The sequence below is a fragment of the Archocentrus centrarchus genome, chromosome 10 (assembly GCF_007364275.1).
Source record: "Archocentrus centrarchus isolate MPI-CPG fArcCen1 chromosome 10, fArcCen1, whole genome shotgun sequence".
NCBI classification, from domain to species: domain Eukaryota; kingdom Metazoa; phylum Chordata; class Actinopteri; order Cichliformes; family Cichlidae; genus Archocentrus; species Archocentrus centrarchus.
This window is the reverse complement of record NC_044355.1, coordinates 26200086-26222747: the sequence shown is the minus strand read 5'-3', so window position 1 is coordinate 26222747 and position 22662 is coordinate 26200086. Positions and strand designations below refer to the sequence as shown.

The following is a 22662-nucleotide window of genomic DNA, read 5'->3' as shown; positions in this document are numbered from 1 at the left end:
TAGTTCCAGATTTTACCGTTATCTATATCAGTCATATCTAAAAACTGCTTGTTAATTGACCAAACAGCTGGAACATTATGTCCCCAAGCCCTTGTATCTTTACCATGTTCTTCACCTGATGCCCCCCCCCCCCCCCAAAAAAAAAATGGTTTCAGTCAAATGAGTTTTCTTTTTTTTTTTCCTTCTTATTATTTTTTTTTTTTTTTAAATAAAGCCACCTGATCAGAAACAGCAAGCATACATGCAGCAACATTGTCACTTTGTTTCTTTCATATTCATGTGTTTGGTTGTCTGATTAATTAAAGCTCCTGAGGGGAAGATCAGGCTCCATAGCTGCTTAATGCTCTGCTGTGTTTATCACCTAGCTGCTAACTTTGTCAGCTGCCTGGTGCTGGATAAGTAGTCTACAGTGCATTAAACAGAGCCCCCTTTTTTTGCCAAAAAACAGCTGCCTACTGAGATGGAAATGATGCTGATGAGGACTGTCGGGATGGAACAAAAGTGTAGAGCTGCATAGTGATAAGTTACTTCTTGCTGAAATGTCTTCCCAGTAGAGTGACTGCAGCACATGTCCTTAATAACCCCCCGTGTTTCAGACATCAACACAAGAGTTGAAAGTGCATGTCTGAATGATTGGAACCTGTAAAAATGAGTGGGAATCTGACCTGGATACCAAAACTACTCTGACCTCTCAGACAGCTCAAATACTAATGAATAAAACATCTCGTGTCTTTAGATTGTAGTTTGAGCAAAGTTACATAATGTCTGTGAGGTACCTGTCGGAAGAATTACCTCGTGGCAGGTGAGCGCACGAAACACTGAGGCTGTGTATATGTGTGTGCACTTTCCATATTTGGTGCAGCACTGAGTCAAAAACTTTTTCCCTCAGAAACTAAAGCTGTGATGATGATGATGATGATGATGATGATGTGCTCTGCACTGATGTAGTGGTTGCACCTGTCAGGCTTTGTCACCTGGTGATAAAAACATTCCTTCCTCGATGTAACGGACCAGAAAAGAGTTTTTTTTTTGTTTTTTGTGGTTTTTTTTTTTTGGTTTTTTAGGGCAAATCTCTGAAGTTTAGAATTATGAACAGGGCAAGACAAACCTGTATGAGATGGAGTGCGCCCTGGGTGCAGTCTTCTCAGCTTTATGAGGACTTCTAGTTAGTGGGTGCAGCTTAAGTGGCATCTTGGGAAATTACATAAACATAAAAGAGGGGGTTCATATGTGGAAATTAGCATTTCACAGCCCTGCTGAAAGTTTTTTTTTAAATTAGTTGGAGATTGAATGAGTTCCAAAATTCTTTGTTTTTTTGTCTTTTTTGCGCTTTCCTGTGAAGATGGTTTTTCTCTCCCACAAAGCTGCAGTAAGAATGTTTTACCTCATTTAAACTTATTCTGTAACATCACAGAAATCTATGAGAAATTGAAAATGACTTTTCCTCTGAAGTTGTGTAACGGAGCAACTGTAGCTACGTGTATATGTATGCACACATTTGACAAAGTATGCTGAGACAGGGTGACCTATCTTTACCAGTTTCAGTCATTTCAAGCAAAGACACAGCTCTTTTTACCATTTTAGAAGTTCATTTTTTAGTCATTAATTTTGACACAAGCTTAATGAATCTATTCCACACACCAGTGGGTTTCAATAGGTGTATATTAACGCCACAGAGCAGATTAGTAACTGGGATTTCTTCGTGTTGAAGACACTATATTTTGATGACATTAATATCTGTCTCATTTTACATTATAAGTCTGTTTAGTGTGCTTGTGCGTGTGGCAGGGAGGTATCTGCACGTGCGTATGAGTCTGATCACACAGATTGCCTCAAAGTCATTAAGGTCAGCATGTGTAATGGATCTATCTGCTGCCTCATTAACTTTTAATGCATCTGCATTTAATTATGCGACAGGTTCAGTGAGCGCATGATGTGATGTCTTGTATTATGTCAGATGAATAACATGTCTGGTGCAGCGCTCCCAATCATTTCACACATCGATTGATTGGGCACGCTGTGCATGATGTATTTCACTGCGGCGTCAGTGGCTTAAAACTCTAAAATTGATCGCAAGTTTTGCCTCTCCGACTGGACGGGGAAGGGGGTTCTAAAGGTGTGGTTACACAGTATTACTTTGTTAAACTAAGCCACTCTAAATGCTTTGAAGGGAAATCAGACTCTTTCAAATAATAACACTTGCACTGTGTCTAAGGTCTGTGTGTCCGTCCTTACAATACTGATCAGGTCAGGCTCCAGTTTGATAAGTGACTACATTAATACTCGGTAATTAACAGACACTACATTTTCAGTCATGCAGCATGGCTCTAGCAATAGCAGTGTTCATTGGTTGGCTTGCAGTTTTGTACAGACAGCTTTAATCTTGCTTTTGAACACACATATCACCAAAAATTGGCACAGCTTAATTGTTTGTATTTAACTGTCTTAAATCGTTGACAACCACAACCCTAATCCTTTCTTAACCCTAGGCAATCAGAAGATCTCATTATTTATTTATTTATTTTTTTATTAAATTGTTTTTGCCCAAGTCTTTGCAATCAGAAAACAAGAAAATCCTCCTTCTAACTGACACACATTAAATACTATTCACATTTTTAGGGTTGGGGTTACCAGCTATGATGGCTTAAACCTCAGAGCATTAAGCAAATGTCTCAAGTGTAAAATGGATTATCAGTGAAATCTGGAACAAAGCAGCATGATACCTTTGATTTCTATTGACATGGAGATCCCAAGGTTGACTTTCATCTACTGTAGTACCACCAGATGGTCATAAGTCAGACGTTTTCACTTCTCTGAGAAATTTGAAGGCATGAATTCCAGATGTATTTAAAAAAAAAAAAAAAAAAAAAAAAAAAGTACTTCCTTAGTCACTTGAGGCTTGCTGGAAAATTGAGTCAGACCCCACAGAGTCCAATCTTAAAATGTTCAATTTTACAGCATTAATAACCTTATATAGAGCCCACTACAAAAGTGTTACAATGAGTGATGTCCATCATTTTCTACACACTTAATCGATAAAACCTGAGAACTTGGGTTCAAATTCAGACCCCCACTTGTGGAGCTGCTCAGCGGCAAAGAGTAGCAGACTGTAGCTACTGCTGTAGTTTACTGTTTTTCATTATTGTCACTTTGCTATTGTGTCACTGTGGATTTCAGTGTAGCAGGATTGACAGGGGATTACAGTAGCTGCTATCTTGTAACTGGAAAGAAGCATAAAATCCTAATCTTTCAAAAGAAAATGGTGATTTCCTTTCCTTAAAATGGGTATCGATGCAATCATCACAGAAGCTGTGGTAACATCTGTCACACCTGCAGTGTTTCAGGCAACATTTTCACAAGTACTCTACCTCAGAGACAATCTTTTGCCTCTGCTCTTCCTTCTTGCTGCAAAGGGGGATTCATGACACGTGTAATTGTTAGTGCTTGCTTGTTAACATAGCTGTAATTGGTTTGTAGATTCAAAGCCCCCGTTCTCACCCTGCAACATTTGCATTATGTTCTAATGTCCTTACGTGTCCTTACACCCATTATTTGCTCACAGATGAGGTGAGCATCTGTGAGCATGCTCACCTTGGATCAGTGCTCAGAGAGCAGTTAAAGTTTGCCGTGCAGACTTTTGCTATGGAAGATTTGTAATCAGATTAAGCTGCCGTTTCAGCTTAAACCCTGCTGAGTGTGACCCTTCAGATCAAAGCCCAGTGAACACAATTTAAAGGCAATGGTGCAATCACTGAAAATATTTACATAAAGTAGATTTGATTAACCATTGCAAATGTAAAAAACATATATATACAGTTTGCTACTTTTTTTTTTTTTTTTCCCTTTTGCAGGAGAAATTCAAATGAGGTCATAATGAAATATTTAAAGTTGAGGGTGCCGGCTAAAAGCTTCATGCCATCTTGCACAGTCTGAATATTTTAGTTCCCACCTCTTCAAAACCTTAGAGCATCCTAATTAAAGTGAATCTGTGTGTGTGTTTATTTTTCTGTCCTTGTACAGATCTATAAGAGTGCAATAATTGTGGAATGAAAAAGATGTTTATCTGACATTTGATTCTTAGGGTTAAATAACAAGTGACTGAAGAGATGGAATACTGTGTGTGTGTGTGTGTGTGTGTGTGTGTGTGTGTGTGTGTGTGTGTGTGTCCTGAACAGGATCAGGCAGGCAGACAGCGGAGTGCTGATGTGTCAGTAAGGCCTCTGGACTCCACAGCAGAGCAGGTAACGATCCTTCACTTTATATTTACTCATCGTTCACTCGTCCGCTTTCAGATGAGTGAGAGCACGTGGAAATCCTCCTGAAATATTCCAAATGGGAGCTGATTCTTAGCATTCTTAACAGCATACTGCTTTTACTTTTTTTCCTTATTTGCTTGTTTCCTTCCTTGATTTGTGCATTTCTAGAGTATATTTGTGTTTTCGTTCTTTTTTTTTTTTAATCATTTCTACATGTTTTTGCTGTTATATGTATTATAACCTTGACCTAATTGTCTTTTATCTTTTATCACTTAACAGTGTTTGTGTAAACTGTGTCAACTTCTTTTTTTTTTTTTTTCTTCAGTAATCTGATGATAAACTTGAAACCTGTCTGGTTCGCGTTGTAAGACATTCAGATACGTCTTCTAGAGCTTTAGAGTTTTCCTTGGTTAAATCTGGTTAATTATGTGAGATGTGGAGACTTCTGAAGTAGAAATGCTTCAATATTTGTGTCAAACCTTATTCTCTTGTCAGCATTACACTTTTTTTTTTTTTTTTTTTGCATCACAAAGACTGAAATGCCAAAGAAATTGTTTGGCTAAAGAGAGAGAGAGAGAGACTAGCCTGCTGTTGTTTGTCTCGCAGGTGAATGGAGGATAAAAAGAAGTGCGAGTGAAGGCAGGTGATGAGAAATAAGGGACAGGGGGGAAGCAGGGAAGGGAGAGTGATAGTCTGCAGTTTATGTTTGAAGTGAAGTTTACAGAGTGACAGAGCAGTTTAGTCGTGCTTGGATGTCTGGTGGTGGACTGGTGAAGTTCTCAATCAAAGATTAGAGGTTTTTAAATTCAGCATTACTGCGAGATTACAGTAGAAATTCAGAGAAATCACTGACATACACTGTACCGATAGCATCAGTTCTGAGCAAGCTTAAAAGCTGAAGCTTAGCACAGCTTGCTATCTCTTTTTGTTTTAAAGGCTTTCCTCTCCATCTCTCTCTCTCCGCTGATCCCAGCATGCTTCCTATCCTCAGTCGGGTCCTCCTCCCATCCATCCCTGGCTCTGTCGTCCCTCTGTTCACAGCGTGGGACCTCTTTTAGTTCCAGCAGCTCTTTTAACTTGTCTTAGGGTGTTGCTATCTAATCTCAGTAGAGATTTCACACACAAAACATGGTTATTTTCACTGTCATTTCTCCATTATTCATACACTTAATCTTCTTCTTTAACTCTCTCCCACGTCCCAATATTGTTATGATTCTGTGGCGTGATTAGACTTCCTCTTGATTTGTTCTCCATAGCCTGTAGATAAATAGCATTAAGTGTCAGTATCTAAAAAAAAAACTGGAATAATTAGATTGACCTTTCTGCTGTTATTTTATTTGGATCTTAAATGATCATTTTTCCTTTTTTGGCCAGTTTTATCTGTTTAGGCGTTGCATGAGTTTCTAGACTCTAAAATACGAGACAAACAGACCTCAGCATGGCATCGATTCAGAAAAGACTATTTCGAGTACTCGTGGAGTTGGGTGTGGGTGAGATGGCTGGGTTGGGGAAGCTAGAGCAGGACGAGCTGTGCCAGCAGACAGACAGAAACAGACTGATGGTGAAGGCAGAGAGAGCGTGCAGGCAGGTGGAGCAGGAGAGGTGAAGCTTGGCTGGGAACATGAAGTGTTTAGGTGTGGAAAAATGTATAAAGATTATTTCTGTAACAGTTGATCTGAAAATGACTACTCTTAAGACGTGATAGACTGGTTTGGGTATTACACAATAGTTTATTTCTATGTTTTGTCACTGTCTCATATTCTTAGGGTTCTCAAATGGGGAACTTGGCAGACAGTGTTTTCAAATGTTGCTGTGTGCAGGCCTTGTTTTCAAGGAACCTGCTGTGTTACCTTGGGCAAAGTGCAGTTTAGTTAAACAAGATTAGGAAAGTATGCAGTGTTATCTGAATGTGCGTCTTTCATTTTGTTTCCTCATTCTCAAGAAAACTGCGTTAAAGTGAAGGTGGTTTCCAGCAGCACTGACAAATACCTCAGCCAGTTAGTATTTCGAAGCTATGTTATTGTCTCAAATGCGCAGAATGACGGGACACTGGGTCCTTTCTCTTCATTCCAGCAGCACAGTTGTTATGCAGCATAAATATTGAAGCACTTTTTTGAAACCAGCAGTCTTCACACTATTTATGTCCCCTGTGCTGCTCTTCTCTGTAATAAACCTCTATAACATTTCATGCTTTAATATTTTCTTTGTTTTAATGTGGCTAGCCTCAGGGCAAATCAGACCCAAAGGCAGACTGTGTAACTTTGACCGATCTGACAGACTGCTGCAGGCTGGTCGACTTAAGCTTTAAATATGGCCAGGAGACATAAATTCATCATATCTTTCTGTGAAAAAAATATGTTTTTTTTTAGTTAGTGTTCCAGCAAATATAAAATTTCTAGTGCTAATGTTTAATAAAAAATAACCAAGTAAATAATCAAACAAGCACACCGTACAGAACGAAATCAGAGCTGACAACAACATCGGCTCTTTATTTGGCTTTCATTGCATTTCCTCTGGAGAAATCAGATCCATTTACAGCTTCCTTTCCATCGCTGTTGTTTGCTGTGTAATTAAAGTTTTCATGTTGATTCATGTTTTGCACTAGATAAGTGTATCAAGCCAGCTTATCTTTTGTGTTTGTCGAAACTAGCTCAATAGTCCAGTCTTTGCTATATCAGGTTTCTGTGCCATATGTGTGGGTTGAGCCTGGAAGTGTCCTCCTTGTAGAGTATGACATTTCTTGTTATTTTGTGCACATTACCACATGCACAAAATTGACCTGTGCCCCTCTGATATATATATACTGTGTTTGTTGAGTCAGTTATACATGAATCAGAGTGGACCAAACCATATAGTTGGTTAGTTAGGTGTATCCAAATTCAGTGCAATATGAAATGGGATGCTAACACTGGATTGGAAAAATCTTCAGTTTCTTTTAGTACAACTCACTGCTGAACAAGACCATTGCACCATTGGTTAGTTCAAATAAAAAGTGACTGTCATACAGTTTGTAAACCAGTTTATGTACAGCAGTCTTTATGTCAAGGACTTTATTAATGAAATAAGAGAAGAGGAGAAATCTCTGCCTTAGTTGTTCACCACAAGCTGTGATTTAAATCTGAAGTTTTATATTTCTCAACTTAAGTTTGACTTGTGCATATTAATTAATTTGGCCTTTCAAAAAGATTACATGATCCAAATAAAGTGCATTACATCAGAAAAGGATTATTCAACCAAAAACTATACGTACATTTAAGTGAAGACAAGGTGATTGGCCCAGATGTAACTGGTAGTTATGTTAAATCAGCTTTTTATGTTAGTGGGGCATCTGTTCACATACTACGCTGCTAGATCAGAAATTAAAAGATCTTTTTTTGGCAGTAAAATAATCTCATAATCTCGCTAATGTAAAACACATCTCAACAGTTGCTTAAACTGAAAAAAGATGGTGAGAAATTGTTTGATATTTAAGCACATTTTTTCTATTTTGTTTATGTAATTGAGTTATATTTTAATATTCTAGCAAACAGTAGGTATACATGCCATTTAATAAGGACCCTTCCAGGCTCGGTCAATTTGCATTTGTGCTTTTCCTGTTTGCTACATAGAGAGCAGTGGCTCCAAACCAACTGCTTCAGCATAAGGCCCAGCATTCGCAGTCTCGGGTACAGCCGCAAGCCAAGTCCCAGCATCAGCTGCCCTCTGCGGGCCGGAGATCCCATCGCACCCTGCCCAAAGACCAAACCCAACTCCTGTCCCTGCAACACGACCACAGACACAGGGAGAAAGAGAGGCAGAGGCAAAGAGAAATGCCTGTGGCAGCTCTCCAGAAGCTAACAGCTAATAGTGGGAACACAGCTGCTACTGCTGCCGCTACTGCTGCTGCCTCTCCCAGCCGCTCTGCAGTCAGTCAGAGCTCAGCGGTAAACCCTGCCTTCCTCAGCCTAGTACCTTCTCCTCTACACCCCACATTGTCTTGTCTTTTTATACTTTCTCAGGCTTTCTCTTCTTGCTCACTTGTGCAAACATCCTGCAAACTTTTTATTTGTTGTTTAATATAACTTCTGCAAAGCTGTGATGATTTTATCAGCTTTGGTTTTGTTTCTTTTCATGTAAATGCACAATGACAGATGACAGGCTGTGCACGGTGACAGCATGTGGTTTATGGCCTTTATTCTTGTCACAGAAGCTAAACCACACAAGGAACATGAACAGATAACAAACCACTGATGTTATTCAGAAAAGCATGTTCAGACAGCTGGTCAGAGGACCGTGGTGGCTGAAAAACTAATTTTATTTGCTTCTGTTATGTTTCTCTTTCACTTCATTAATTATGCATGCTTTGTATGGTGATTTAGAACATTTAGAACAAGCCACAAACTTCATTTCAAAACATGTCAAAATGTTTAAGAGTGACTCCAATAGGACAACAGGTTGCAAAGGACCAGTACTACGGTCACGTGTTCCCACAGTGCCGTCCTGTACGCACTGAAATAGCGAGGCTCAGAAGTTGATGCGTTACCACTGCTCCACTTACATCTCTGTAATTTCATACATACGATACTTTTTAATGATCTTTGTATTTAAAATGTAATATGCTTTTCCTTTGTCATATCTCTACTGTTACAATGGTGGATGTTTTAATATAAACATGGCCAAAGTTTGAAAATATGAGATCAGCGTATGTACAAGAGTCAAAAACCTCAATCTTCAGAGTACTTTAAATGCTCAGCTTTAGAGTTTTCTTTTTTCCTGCCTTTGGCTCTGTGTAATATAATATAAGAGGCTTTCCCCACCTCCTGTTTAAGACTTCTATTTGTGAGGGGCAGCCACTCAGAAATAGGGCTGGCTTAAAGGGAGAGCTGTAGAAGTTGAACCAAGGCACTAGTATAACATGAATCACACCGTTACTTTAGTAGAGTCCAAGAATGAAAACGTGGTGCTGGAAATGAGCACAATAGGTCCCCTCTGAGATGTTATACTGCATGTTTCAGTATATACTATTAAGGATAATAAACTCTGAAGTGAGTTAAAGAAGTTTTTGTTGACCATTTGTAACCATAAATGCAAAAGGTTTGCTTGCAGGTTGGCATGGAATCTGTTTGATTTGTCCTTTCTTTGACATGGTTTGTGGTGCCTGCACAGACCAGTGTTTTTGTCCCTTTAGTCAGTTGGCATTGTGCACCATGCCCAAACTACAGACCCCCGGGCATAATTATGCATGGGCCCCTGGGTATTTGCCCAGTTTGCCCATTGGATAATCATGCCATGGTTGTCAGTTAGAATATATTTTCCCAGTATCAGAAATGGCATCTTCCAAAATGTCATACACCTCAATCAGAAATTCAAAACACATTACAACCTTCATTCTAACCTCATTTAGATTAACTGCCTAACCAGAGGATCACGCCTGTCTTCGTATAATTAGAAACAGACATGAACAAACATGAGTCAGTCCTAATCAGTATGTTTTATATTTTAGATGGACTTCCAGGAATCAAACTTAGCCAGGTTGCTTTTAGCTGCTGGCCTTCCCAGCCAGATGCACTCAAGGCTGGGCTCTGGAAGCAGCTCTAGTCCTTGTACCCCAGCCATGCAGAGAGCTCAGTTTAACCAGGTATACAACAGCTATGTCGCATAACTCGTACACACACGCACTATTTTGCAATGCTAGCATTTTGAGTAAGGCTACAGTCACACTAAGGGAAAATGGTGATTGGAGACTGCGTGACCAAAATTGATGCAACCTCGCGCAGTCAACTTGCAATCTCCTTGCCTTTTGAAATGGTTGCTTCAAAGTTTGTGACCAGGTCCGAGACCACCGGCAGTCAGTTGCTGTCTTCAAACTGACTTTGGTGCTTCAAGACGGGGATAAAATGGTAATTAGTAGTCTCAGTTTTTTAGTTGGACAGGGTCAGGTTGGCAACTACATGCAATCTGTTTGCAATTAACTGTGATAAATCTCAAAGCTATTGCTGTCTGTTGCAAATCTGTTGCCGTCTACATTAGATGTGTATTGCTGTATCAGAGCCACATCAGTGGACTCACACCAGTGGACCGTGCAGAATCCACACATCAGGTGTGACTCTCTCAGTCAAGGACTGGGCCAGATCTAAATGCGCCAAATTTATATATAATTTATAAACAGACAGACATAAATAGTTCATTTAATTAATAAGGAGCATTCTACCAAGACCAGTGTAAATTTGCATCTCAAAGATGAGGGCACGAGTAATGTACTCGGTGTAAGTACAGGCTTTACATGTGTTTCTCTCTGAAAACACTGGCAGTTCAGATAAAAGAGAGGAGGCTGAAGAGCAGTCAATATGTTTGTGATATAAGGGTGAAATCTTCTGTTTGAACTTGCTGGGAACGGTGTGTGTGGTCCAGAGAACTGAAACTCAGGTGGAGTGCAGGATTTATCCAGAGAGTTGCTTTGCTACAAACTATTCCTCCATATAAACCTAAAATCCATGTGTAACAGCTTAATGAAGATACTGTTACTGTGCCATGCATCTGTGTTTTTCTGCAGTGTGTAAAACTGAATTGGACCTATGTACCGGGGCTGGTGTCTCACATCCTGCAGTTAAAAAGCAGAAGAAATGTTGCGTGCACGGTTTGTTGGCTTTACAGCTGATGGTGCAGCTGTGATGGGCTGATAAACAGGAGCAACCGCACTCCTGACCGATAAGATCAACCCCAACCTGACCGTCATTCACAGAACTTGTGGTTGATGATGCTGTAAAATATATTAGAGCCAAAAAGTTTCACGTATTTATTAACTCTTTAACTCCAAAAGACTGCTGTTTATTTCAATACATTGGAAAAGACGCCTCCTTCTTTGTATAGAGATTTACAGATGTGGATGAAGAGAAAGGGTGATGTGCTGCAGATGACACTCTGCAGGAAAGCAGAATAAAATCATCAAAGCTGAATGTTTTCCTAGGAATCGCCTGTAGTGTAATATTAATTATTTCTCCAAACTGACAGCATTTTGTGCTGTTGCATTTTGACATATTAAATATTGAAGTTAAATGGCACATCTTAAACTGTTTGTGCTGTTGCTTTGTGTCTAAAGAGGAACGCTCTGACGTAACATTCAGTCCCATTAATAGCTGTAGTTTGACAGATGTGTAATAGCACCTACTGAGGGTGCTAACAAAGTGTGCGCACTGCTGAGAAACAACAGGGAGAGCTGTTTTCATTGTGTACCGATTTCTGTGTAGAAACATCACTAAAAACCCTCCCTCTGATGCTCGGTTAAGTTCAGTTCAGTTTCAGTAAAATCCCGGTGTTACTGCAGAGCACGAATGTGTGGGGCTCAGAGTGAGGACTGAGTAAAGAGCAACAGGACAGAGACAAAGTTCTGGCACTGCGCTCACAGCTTTGAGCCGTCCAGCTGTGCCAGTTAGGCGCTCTTTCTGAGCACGTCTCCTTCTAATTCCAAATAAATGAGCACATGTATTAGGCGAAAAATAAGACATGCTTTTCACTGTTAAATTTAGGCAATGTACAGTGAATTGCCTGCCACAAAACTCAGGTTTGTGTGTTTCATGATTTGATGGAGCAGACGAGTTGCACTGCCAACGTGTTGGCAGTGTGTCTGCATTTATAAAGTAGATGGTGATTAATTGCAAACCTTCGCCAGTCTGTTTGACAGTGATTGCAGCCAGTTCAATTCAGACAAAGGGGTTGCCTCCTACCAAGCAACTTGTGCAATCACCTTGTGACGAAAAAGTGGTCAATCAGAGGTTGAGGGTGCAGCACCCTCAACCTCTGGGCAACCAGATGGTTGCCACAGCTTTTTGAGGTTGGTCCCAGACAGCAAAAAAATTCTCACCCTCTGGTGATTCTTAGTCACTCAGAGGTTGCCGTCCTACTTTTACTCTGGTGTGACTGAAGCCTGATATGGTCTTTTTTTTTTTTTTTTTTGCCACATAAATGCTATTTGTTCCCACAAGTTTCTATTCCATAAAGTGTTCTATTTTTTTTTTTTCTCCCAGAATGAAAATCTTCGCTTGAGTCGGGACACCCCTCACAGCAGCTCTATGTCAGACATGGCCATCTCCCCTTTGTCCCCGTTTTCCCCGGTGTCCCCAACTGACAGCGTCTTCTGGGACTCTGTGGAGACTGCCCCTAAAGTGAGTATCATCTGTTTTTTATTTTTTAGCTCCTTAACAGCTCACAGTGCCGGCAGATTTGCTGATGGATATAAACGAGACATAAATTCAAGTGATGCATGCTTGTTTTTTCTGGCTGCCACCAAAAGAGGAAGTTTTTGTTTTATCTTGAGTCACATGAGCACAGCACAATGTGTGTGTGTGTGTGTGTGTGTGTGTGTGTGTGTGTGTGTTTGTCATCCTGTATTCTGATCATACCCGTCTAAGGAAGTGGTGCACTAAGCACGAGGTTGGTGCGCCGCTGGTGTGTGTGGCATGAGAGTCTTTTGTGCTTGCATCAGATAGGTAAGACACAGTCCCTTCTTCCCCTCCTAACTAAAAACATCTTTGTCAGAGTTACCTCACATCACCTGCTAATATCACTGCTCCCCTGCTAAGTAATTTACAGAGAATATGCTAGTAGGTGTATTTACTAACAGAACGCCATATGGGGTTGATGAAACAACTTATAACTACTACAGAAACAGGAGGGGGCTGCAGTAAAGCTGTCTGTTTGTTGTGTTATGTTGTTGATCTAACAGGAGGCCATATGGTGCTTATAGAGAGAGCAGTTAATAAGTCAATACACTCTCTTGCAGTGTGTTGACTTGAGCAGTTTTAAACAAAAGAGTGGCTGTGAAAATGTTACGTTAAAGGCACACACAACACTCCAGTGTGAGTCAGGCATTAATGACTTTTCCAACTGCCTGGATTCAAATAACTTACCACCTGAATAGTAATATGTTTAAACTTTGAGGGCATTTTTACCAATCCATACTGAAGGTTTTGAAATAGTCTTTAACATGTCTAGCACAGGAAGTGACAGACACTGGGGGTGGTGGTGTGTGTGTGTGTGTGTGTGTGTGTCTGCTGCAGATGCAGGATGTGGGCAGCTTGTAAGAAGGATGATAGGTATTTCCACAGCTTTCTTCCTGCATTCCTGGGTGTGTCTTCCTCTCTGTGACTTTGTCACTTGACCCAAGAGAATGAGAGGTTAAAAGGTAGCCAACTGCATGGTTGCAACATTTTTAAAAAAGACCCAAAAAAGATGGAGAAATTCTTCTGATTCAGACAATATTTCCACAGTCTATGATTTGAACATGGCTTTGATGTGTTAAGAGGGGCAACACTGAAATGTTATGAAATAGCAAAGCCAAATGGTCTCATTAGTTTCTCAGTAATAAATGTCTCCCTGTGGTTTATTAAAGATTTTATTGCACTCTGCTCTGCAGCCTTTCAGGCATTATAAATGTAAAGGTTTCATAACCACAGAAAACTTTTTTAGAATTAACTGTAAGCCAGCTTGGCTAGACAGATTTTTTTTTTTTTTTTTTTAAGTGAAAAGAGCAATCAGGATCTCTGTATCCATGTGTTTTTATTAAATCTGCTTCTTTTGCTGTTTCATCTTCCAGGTCCCAGAGCGCACCACCTCAAAGTATTACTGTAGGGAACTGATGATGGGACACAAGAGGGCCGCTTCAAGGTAGAGCACTGCTGCTTGATGTCCACATGGGGGGGTGTTCAAGAACCAGTACTTGGTTACCAAGTCATTATCAAACATGCGGGTGCTAAAGCAAGATAGCTGACATTTTGCAGTGCACCCTCCACAATAATAAAACAGGGTAACACTTCTTTGTTTAGGCTACATTGAGCTATGCTTGATTCAAAATGTTAGTAGGGCATCATTACAGTTCAGTCTGTACTGACACAATGGGTTTGGTATGTGTGCAGCATTTGACTTGTATCAAATTTTGTATTGAAAGTTGTATGTTTTGAGTGGCATTCGTACAGACTATCAGATTTCTAGTCCAACAGTCATAAAAGACAGAAATTCATCTCTAGGAAAGGTGGCGCTCTTTTTTTTCCCCCTGTACGTAACAGTGAAGTTCCAGAAACTCAAAAGGTGTTAAACCCACTGATCAGTTTCACTTTGGTTTCTTGTTCTCAAAACAAAAACCCACTGTGGGCTACATCTTAAGTTCCAGACAAGTAAACATAAGGACATGTGACTAAGCATCTAAGCAACCAAATAGGAGAAAAGCAAAAAAAGAAAATTAGTAAAACCAGAGACTATTGGTTGGACATGGAATAATGTTTCTGCTCGTTTGTTGTGCAAGTAGTCATCTGCATTGCATCAGCATTAGCCATAATCTAAACTTTGCATAGTTTGGTTTCTTGCTAGCTACTCATTTAATTTGCTTACAACATGGCTGAACAATTAACTGAACTCTTGAAGTAGTCACCATAGACACACGTGGTGTTTAATGCAGTTCCCCAGAATTACAATACAGCCCGTCAGCTTGAGAATAATTAGTGTCAAATGAAAAGCATTGTTGAGCAGTGATGCATCACTATCAAAATAAACCTTGTGAATTTTCCTACCAGCCGTTCTGCTATGATCACATTATTCTGCTGGTTAGCAAGTCATGTTTTATATAATATCTAAAATATTATATATGATATGAGATTCAATATTTTATATTCATCTCATATAGAAGCCTGAAGCAGCAAGTACGTGAGGGCAGCGTAGCATCACTGAGATAAAATGTGTCTGCCTGTCTTTAAATTGGGAGCAAGAGAAGCACAAATAGCATTTATCTTCTGAAGGATGTGAATTTTCATACCATTTTTTTAACCTCTGTTGACCCGGGCAAGCTGTTTTTCTTCTAATACCTTATTAGAACATGTGACTCTTAACTATATTATTGTTACTTTTTCATTTAGAGTCAGCCTGATTTATTGTTAGTGTTTCTGTCGCACTCTTAAGTCAGTATGTCGGCATCCACCATCGGAGAACAGCCAGATCAGATTCATTTAGGCTGAGTGATTAGTTTTGGGTTGTTGCAGTGGCAGCGTGAAGGATGTACTCAAGATTAGGACACATCTCTATGTATAATGTTGATCATGACTGTGCTCACTTACTGTTTTTAACTCTCCATCTGTGATGCTATCTGTGTGTGTCTCTCTCCATCTAGTGGCAGTCCAGTGTCTGCAGCAGATAAGAGTCCACGAGCTATGTCCCATGGAGGCTCCTCCATGAGCAGCAATCATCCAGGTGTGTGACACCTGAACTCAGCACCTCACTAAACTCAGTCATATGCTGTTGAGCACTGGAAGGACAAAGTGGGTAGATAAATCACCTCCGGTGGTCTCTGAATTGAAACAAGGCAAAGTTTTAATGAGCTGGCTCTGTGAGTTGGAGACTGACTTCATTGTTTGGGTTCCTTACTTCGCGAGTAAGAGAACACATTGGCTTGCTCTTGGAATTCAGTTTTTAATGTGCACTAATGATCACGGTCCTGCCGTATCGTGCCTTCTTTTAAAAGCTGAACGATTCACGCTGTAAAAGTACTGGTGTTATTTTTGTAATCACTTCTCTTTTGATTGCTTCACGTTTGGCTGCTGTTCTTAGCAGCCGTTTGCTAACCTTGTTCGCCCGCGGATGTGGCACTGATGTGAATGTGATCTCGTGTGTGTTTGGCAGAGGTTGGGGGGAGGGGTTGACACATGCAGTACACAGAGTACACTCACTGCAATGGAAAGCACAACAACAGAGTGATATATTCAAAGCTTGCCCTCTCTACCCGTGTCTCCAGGGAGAAAGGAAGAACCAACTCATCTTTTTCAAAGTTGTGCTTTGTGTGTCCTCTGTGGTTGGCAGCAAGGAAGCCGCACTTCTACTGGGATAGACAGAGGGGATAGAGGAAGACGGAGGGGGAGAATATGTTTAGTATTTCAAAGTTGCCCTCTGCGTGCAGTTGGAAGGAAACAACATTTGATGCCTCCCACTCAGTTTGGCTGCTGGCCTCAGCCTCCTTTGTTCGAAGCCACAGATCAGACATTCTTCCAGACAGTCATATAGCTCCTCTGTGGTTAAACAAAACTTTCATCTGCTCATTCTGCAACTGAGAGAAAACTGCTTACTACTTTGACATGAACAGTTATCAAAAGGAGCGACTGATTTATTGAATGGGTCAATTGTTATTGATACCTTGGCTTAAAAGATGGTGTGACAATGCGGTTGGTTGTGCAGTTTCCACGAACACTTCTGAGTCTCACAGAAAGTTTCTTCTTTCTCACGCTCCGCCATTGACGGAAACTGTGGTGATGTGGTGAACAAACAGGAGTCTGTTCCTGTTTTGGTCCACAAAACAAACGTTTTTTTTTTTCTGTGTACAGTAAAACTGCAGCCCTGTCTGAAAGTCGGTGTGTAAATACAGTCGGTCTTCTGCCATCTAATAGCTTCTTGAACAACATGATACCCATCCCAGATCCACTAATGTAACCACCATTTTAGCTGCTCTAGTCTTTATTTCATGATTACAATAAATCAAATGAATCTGTGGAATTATTACGGGGTTGCTTGAAGTGACAGCACAACAAAGACTTATCACCAAACTCTGCAGTTCCTCAGTAGGGCTTTATAGCTTTATTTTTAGCCTATTGTTTTTGTTTTACAGCCTGCTTTGCTGTGTTGATTTAGTTTTTCATTGTTAAAGTTTTATGCTGCTTTCAGTGAAATGCTCTAAAAAGCCCACAGTACACCACCAGCCAGCACCAAACAGCCCCAGTTAGACACCAAGAGGTGAGCTAGTAGAATACCAAGGAACAAAAGCAGCCAGATATTTCTGTCAGGTGGAGCTAAAAAATAATAAATAAATAAATAATAAATAAATGCATGCATTTCAGTCAGAGAACTCACATTTAAACTGATGTGTTACAGCAGCAGAATAGTCAGAGCTTGGGCTCCAAGCCCATCACTTCCCGCAAGTATGCGGCATACAAAATTATGGAGTGATTAATAAACATTCTCCTGAAACATACAGGTGGATACTGCGGTTTAAAGAGCAGACAGTAATGCAGGGAAACTTGCAGTTTAAATAGTGGTTTACACATTCGCCTAACAAGCAGAAGATCCCCACTCTGATCCCGGGAAGAGATACAAATCCCTTTGGGGTTGCATCAGGAAGGGCATCCAAAAAAATAAAAATAAAAATCTGCCTCATGAAACATGCAGCGTGACCCCTTGTGAATGAGGGAGCAGCTGGAAGGAGCGTCTTCTAAATAGCTCCAAATTTGGGAGAGTGTGTGAGCTTTATGGCACAATGACAATCTCTTAAAAGTGTTTTTGCTTTCCATCACCCAGATGTTACTCTCACAGTGCATTACTGCTGCTAATGTATGTGTGTTTGTCTTAGGTTACTTCAAGCTGGAAAGTCCTGTTCTGCAGCAACACCTGCACAGGAAGACAGACAACATGCCCAGTGGGCACATGCAAGTAAGTTTGTTTGTTTGTCTTCTTGGAGCCTGTATGCAGCCTGATAGATCTGAATGTATGTTTTGCTGATAACACTAGAAAAACACCAAAAGACACCAAAGTTCCCCTTCCTCGTTGATTTTGAAATTTGCAGTCATCATCAGTACCACCACATTAACCACAAGGATTTTCCAGATTTTCTGATTCACCTGACCTCACTTACTCATATTGCTCCTCACCTCCTTTCCCTCCTGCAGGGAGTAAAACCTGCTCTGGGTCGGCTACACAAGGCCACAGAATACTCTTCTTCTAGTGATGAAGTTGGCAGCAGTGATGACGAAGAGCGAAACAGGTGACAAAACACGTCCTCAGTATAATTACATTATTGTGTTTCCAAACACCACTGTGATGAAATCTGATCTGTTGCAAGATTTTTTTTTTTTTTTTTTTTTTTTGTACCAGCTGTGAAACTAATATTTAGACTCTAGTGAAAAACCACTGTGCTTATTCATACTTCTGCTGCATTTACTGGGAAAGAATGTGTGTAGAAATGTTTCTGCGAACTACCGAGAAAAAATGACACTCAAGTCTCTTTATCATGATTAAAGTCCTGTGGCATTACTTATTCAAGCAGCTAACCCCTAAACCCGGGAAAAGCTAAATATCTCATTGGTTTACATTTAACAGTCTGTAAAGCAAATCATATTATTGCTATAATGTAATGCTTTTGTGTGAGTTTAAGTTACAGTCAGGATCAATAGATCTCATTAGGTTCCAGTTCTGACCTCAGGAAGTAAATCTATCTTGTTTTTATTGCCACTGAACTGAAGGACACATCAATCTTGTTTCTAACTACTAAATACAGCACCTGTAGTCTAAAATCAGTATGTTTCAAGGTCTGGCATGTCCAACGGAAAAGGGAAATACTTCAGAGGAATACCTGATGGCATCGTCCTGCAGCCTCACCACAATCTTAATCAGGTACTGAGGAAACATGAGCAAAGCACGTAATAATTTGCTCTGTGCTCAGCTGTGTAAAAAAAAAAAAAAAAACTGTCACACACAGTGATACAAAGACTTCCTTTAGCTTTAACTTGCTGTCTGATTTATCAAACAATTACTGAAGTTACTACCTTTCCTGGGATTGCTCTATAGATTTCTCAGTTGGGTTCAGATGACACCTACTTGCTACCAGACCTTCTGCAGAAAACCTCTTCCTCTAGTCCTACCTACAATGCATTGAGCCAGCAGCACCGAGCACATGAACTCAGCTATTTGAGATCACCCACATCCCCCGGATCCCCCACACACCAGGATCTACATGTAAGTTCAGCAGAAACACAAACCAGAGATTTCTCAGGGGTTTGGGTCACTTCTTACCATCCCAGTTTATCATTCAGTTTACACCACAGCAAAGTGCATGTTCAGAAATAGTGTGTATATGGCTGAAGTGAATCATGCAAAGCTACTTTAGTAGCATCCAAGAATGAAAGTGTGGATTTTTAAGTGAGCATAATAGGTGCGTGGCGGGAAAGCATTGATTCTGCCACTGGTTTCAAATGGATTTACAGCTGGATCAGTGTCAGTGTCCTTTTAATAATACTGTGTTAATAAAACTAAACAGATAAGGTACTTAATAGAAACCTTTGTGCATTTAGGATCATTATTAAAACCTTGGGTATGAATAAAGTATCATAGGTTGCAAGTCTTGTGACAGACTGGCAACCTGCTTCTCATCCCTATGACAGCTGGGATACGCTCCAGCCCCCCACGACCCTGAATTGGGTAAGAGGAAGAAAATGGATGGCTGATAGGTTGCATTAGTTATAATTATCCACCAGAGGGAGGCATTGGCACAGTTCAGGTGCACAGTTGCAGATATGAGTAAAGATTATGATTTAACATAACTGTGCTTGTTTGACCATCTGTGCATTTCAATTAAGATGGTATGAGGTAATTATATTGAGACTGTACTACCATAGTTGTAATAAAATGTAAACCTGTTGGTGAGGAAAGTTGTAGTTCCTGATTTATGAAACCGTAAAGAAAATGAAAATAATCATATAAAATCACTTTCTTTGTCATTGTGCTCATCAGGATATCAGCAGTCCTACTGGTAAAAACACCCCCACATCATCTTCTTCCTCATTCCTGCCCTTCATTGATCCAAGACTGATCCCCATATCATCACCGCCACAGAGCCCGAGTGAGTAGATATTAAACAAGGACGCACATTCAGGATGCACATACTTACATATACAGCTAACTACCAGAGAGTGCTGAATGCTTCTCATTCATGAGTACATGCAGCTGAACTACAATTTGCTTTGTTCGCTTAGTTTATGAGGTTTATGTTCATTCATTTATTCATTCAGCGGGCATTAAGGGTGAGCCACTCAAGAGAGAGAACCACAGAAAGGGCTCTGTCGTGAATGTGAACCCAACCAACATTCGACCACAGAGCGACACGCCAGAGATCCGAAAGTACAAGAAGAAGTTCAACGCTGAGGTTCTGTGTGCTGGTCTGTGGGGTACGAGACTTTGTTTTGTATCAGTGGAAATCTCCCTTTGTTCATAATGTTCACATTATTTATTGTTTCCTTTGGAATTCACACAGTTATATAGATTTACAAATGTAATGTCAATAGATGGATGCTTGGCGTTTTATGTTTATGCTGAATTGTGTGTCTGTTTTCATGTGCAGGTGTGAATCTGTTGGTGGGGACAGAAAATGGTCTGTGGCTGCTGGATCGAAGTGGTCAGGGAAAGGTCTACTCGCTCATCAGCAGACGAAGGTTTCAACAAATGGATGTACTTGAAGGGCTCAATGTGTTGATAACTATATCAGGTATATGTGCTGCATGTTCAAGTGTCAAAACTGAACACAGGAACAGAGTGCTGTGTTCAGTACTTTACATATTGATTGTACAATACTGAACGATCAATCTGCACTCTTTCCTCCGTCCTTCCCTCTCTTTATGTAGGAAAAAAGAACAAACTGCGTCTCTACTACTTGTCCTGGTTAAGGAATAAAATCCTCCATAATGACCCAGAGGTGGAGAAGAGACAGGGTTGGACATCAGTAGGCGACTTAGAGGGCTGTGTACACTATAAAGTCGGTAAGCACACTAGAAATAAGTGGCAACTTTTACCCCTTTTTTTCCAAAGCGAAAAAGCTTGTAGGTTACAATTATTGGTTATGTAGCGCTCTTTAGGAGCTGCATGTAGAATATGTCCGATCAGATTTTTAACCTTCCCCTTTGTTTTTGTTTCTTAGTGCGTTATGAGAAGATAAAGTTCTTGGTGATTGCTTTGAAGAATGCTGTGGAGGTGTATGCCTGGGCCCCCAAACCCTACCACAAATTCATGGCCTTTAAGGTTGGTAACAAATAAGATTAAATAAGATAAATGGTGCCAGTGTTAACAAGAATAGCATTAGAGCACTTTGCCCTAAACATTTTAACTTATATTGTAATATATACTTTAAATATTACAATATAAGTTAAAATGTTTAGTCACATTAGGGACTTGCTGGTCTGTCTGACCAGTGCAAGTTAAATATCTAAAATACTACTTAGATTGCTGTGACCAGCAGAGGGCAACTCCTACAACTGCAAAAAAGACTGAGCTCTTGTGAGCCCATAAAGTGTTTATTGTAACCTCATTAAACATTTTATGGGCTCAGTCACTATTTTCAAGTTATACTGAAAAATTTTTTTTTGTTTATTTTATAAATTATGGTTATTATTATTGTCAGAAAGGAGGATTGTGTTGACACATTATCCAATGAGCATGCAGTGTTGTGTTGATAGTTTCAGTCAGACCCATCCAGTTTTAAAAAGTGAAGATGGCTACAGCAAAAAGGCCCAGCTCAGTGTTTTATAACGGGACTTCACTAACCAATGAGTGACAACACTGTAGCCGTGTCCATCTTTTACACTGTCTGCGGTTTTAGCAGACTAACTAATGCCAGTAGCAGGTCAAGCTGTGCTCATTTCTAAGGTGTTTGAGATGTGTAGGAGTTAAATTACCACTAACAGGTTGCCTACACTTTGTCTACGACATCTGTAAATATCCAGGAAAAAGCTTTGGTAGGTTATGAGAACAAATTCCAGTAGTGTCACATCCACAGCTGAACACTTAATGTACACAGAGAGGACACATTGAGGCTACGAGTCTCATAAGCGCAGACTCTCATCAGAGATGTGGCCCATTTATATTTGTCCTCTGCGGCCTGAGCTACTTTCGTTTATATACGATGTCATGTTTTTTTTTTTTGGCCTGTTTTCTCCTTTGGAAAGGCCAAAAATATACCTTACTGAAGTATTAGCAGGATTATCTCAGGATGGCAGTTTTTAGACTCAGTCCTGTATTATTTATTAATGGAGCAGTTCCACTTTAGATTAGATTAGGCAAATTTGCAGATTATCCTAACTTAATCATTGTGTCTGTCTCCCCAGTCCTTCAGATCTCTGCCTCAAAAGCCACTGTCTGTTGACCTGACAGTAGAGGAAGGTCAAAGGTTAAAGGTGATCTATGGCTCCGTGTCTGGTTTCCACGCCATTGACGTAGACTCTGGAACACCATACGACCTGTACTTGCCTACACATGTAAGCATCTGCTCTATTCTTCCTACTCTTTAAGCAGAGCCTCATTACCTCAGCTAAGGAGGCTATGTGGTTGGTTTGGTTTGTCTGTGTGTGTGTGTGTGTGTGTGTGGGTGTGTGTGTGTGTGTGTGTGTGTGTGTGTGTGTGTGTGTGTGTGTGTGTGTGTTCATGATTGTTAGTGCGATTACTCAAAAAGTTGTGGAATTTTGCTAGCGGTGGGGGTTAGCCCATCTTGGAAATCATTACCTTTTAGAGCTGATCTTGATCTAAGTACAGATTTTTGGAAGGGTCTTTTAACATTGGAGCTACAGCAAATGTGGATCTTTCTCATCACAGCTCCACAGAGAAAATCAGAAAAACTGAAAGATGTCATCTTGACATT

The 22662-nt window shown here is 40.3% G+C and overlaps 1 protein-coding gene across 3 annotated transcripts in view; it reads left to right on the top strand.

Annotated features, from left to right (window-relative positions):
* LOC115786662 (misshapen-like kinase 1) overlaps positions 1-22662 on the top strand; it is a 60901-nt gene that overhangs the window by 26860 nt on the left and 11379 nt on the right. For 2 of the 3 annotated variants that reach the window (XM_030738968.1, XM_030738967.1), the window contains exons 15-30: positions 4176-4241; positions 7865-8179; positions 9739-9873; positions 12260-12397; positions 13828-13898; positions 15391-15470; positions 17614-17693; positions 17930-18024; positions 18569-18653; positions 18828-18995; positions 19770-19878; positions 20048-20203; positions 20377-20520; positions 20657-20791; positions 20950-21050; positions 22133-22282. In XM_030738968.1, coding sequence (XP_030594828.1) covers positions 4176-4241; positions 7865-8179; positions 9739-9873; positions 12260-12397; positions 13828-13898; positions 15391-15470; positions 17614-17693; positions 17930-18024; positions 18569-18653; positions 18828-18995; positions 19770-19878; positions 20048-20203; positions 20377-20520; positions 20657-20791; positions 20950-21050; positions 22133-22282 — 2028 coding nt within the window. The remainder of the gene's footprint in view (positions 1-4175; positions 4242-7864; positions 8180-9738; positions 9874-12259; positions 12398-13827; positions 13899-15390; positions 15471-17613; positions 17694-17929; positions 18025-18568; positions 18654-18827; positions 18996-19769; positions 19879-20047; positions 20204-20376; positions 20521-20656; positions 20792-20949; positions 21051-22132; positions 22283-22662) is intronic. The other variant, XM_030738969.1, reaches the window with a different exon arrangement.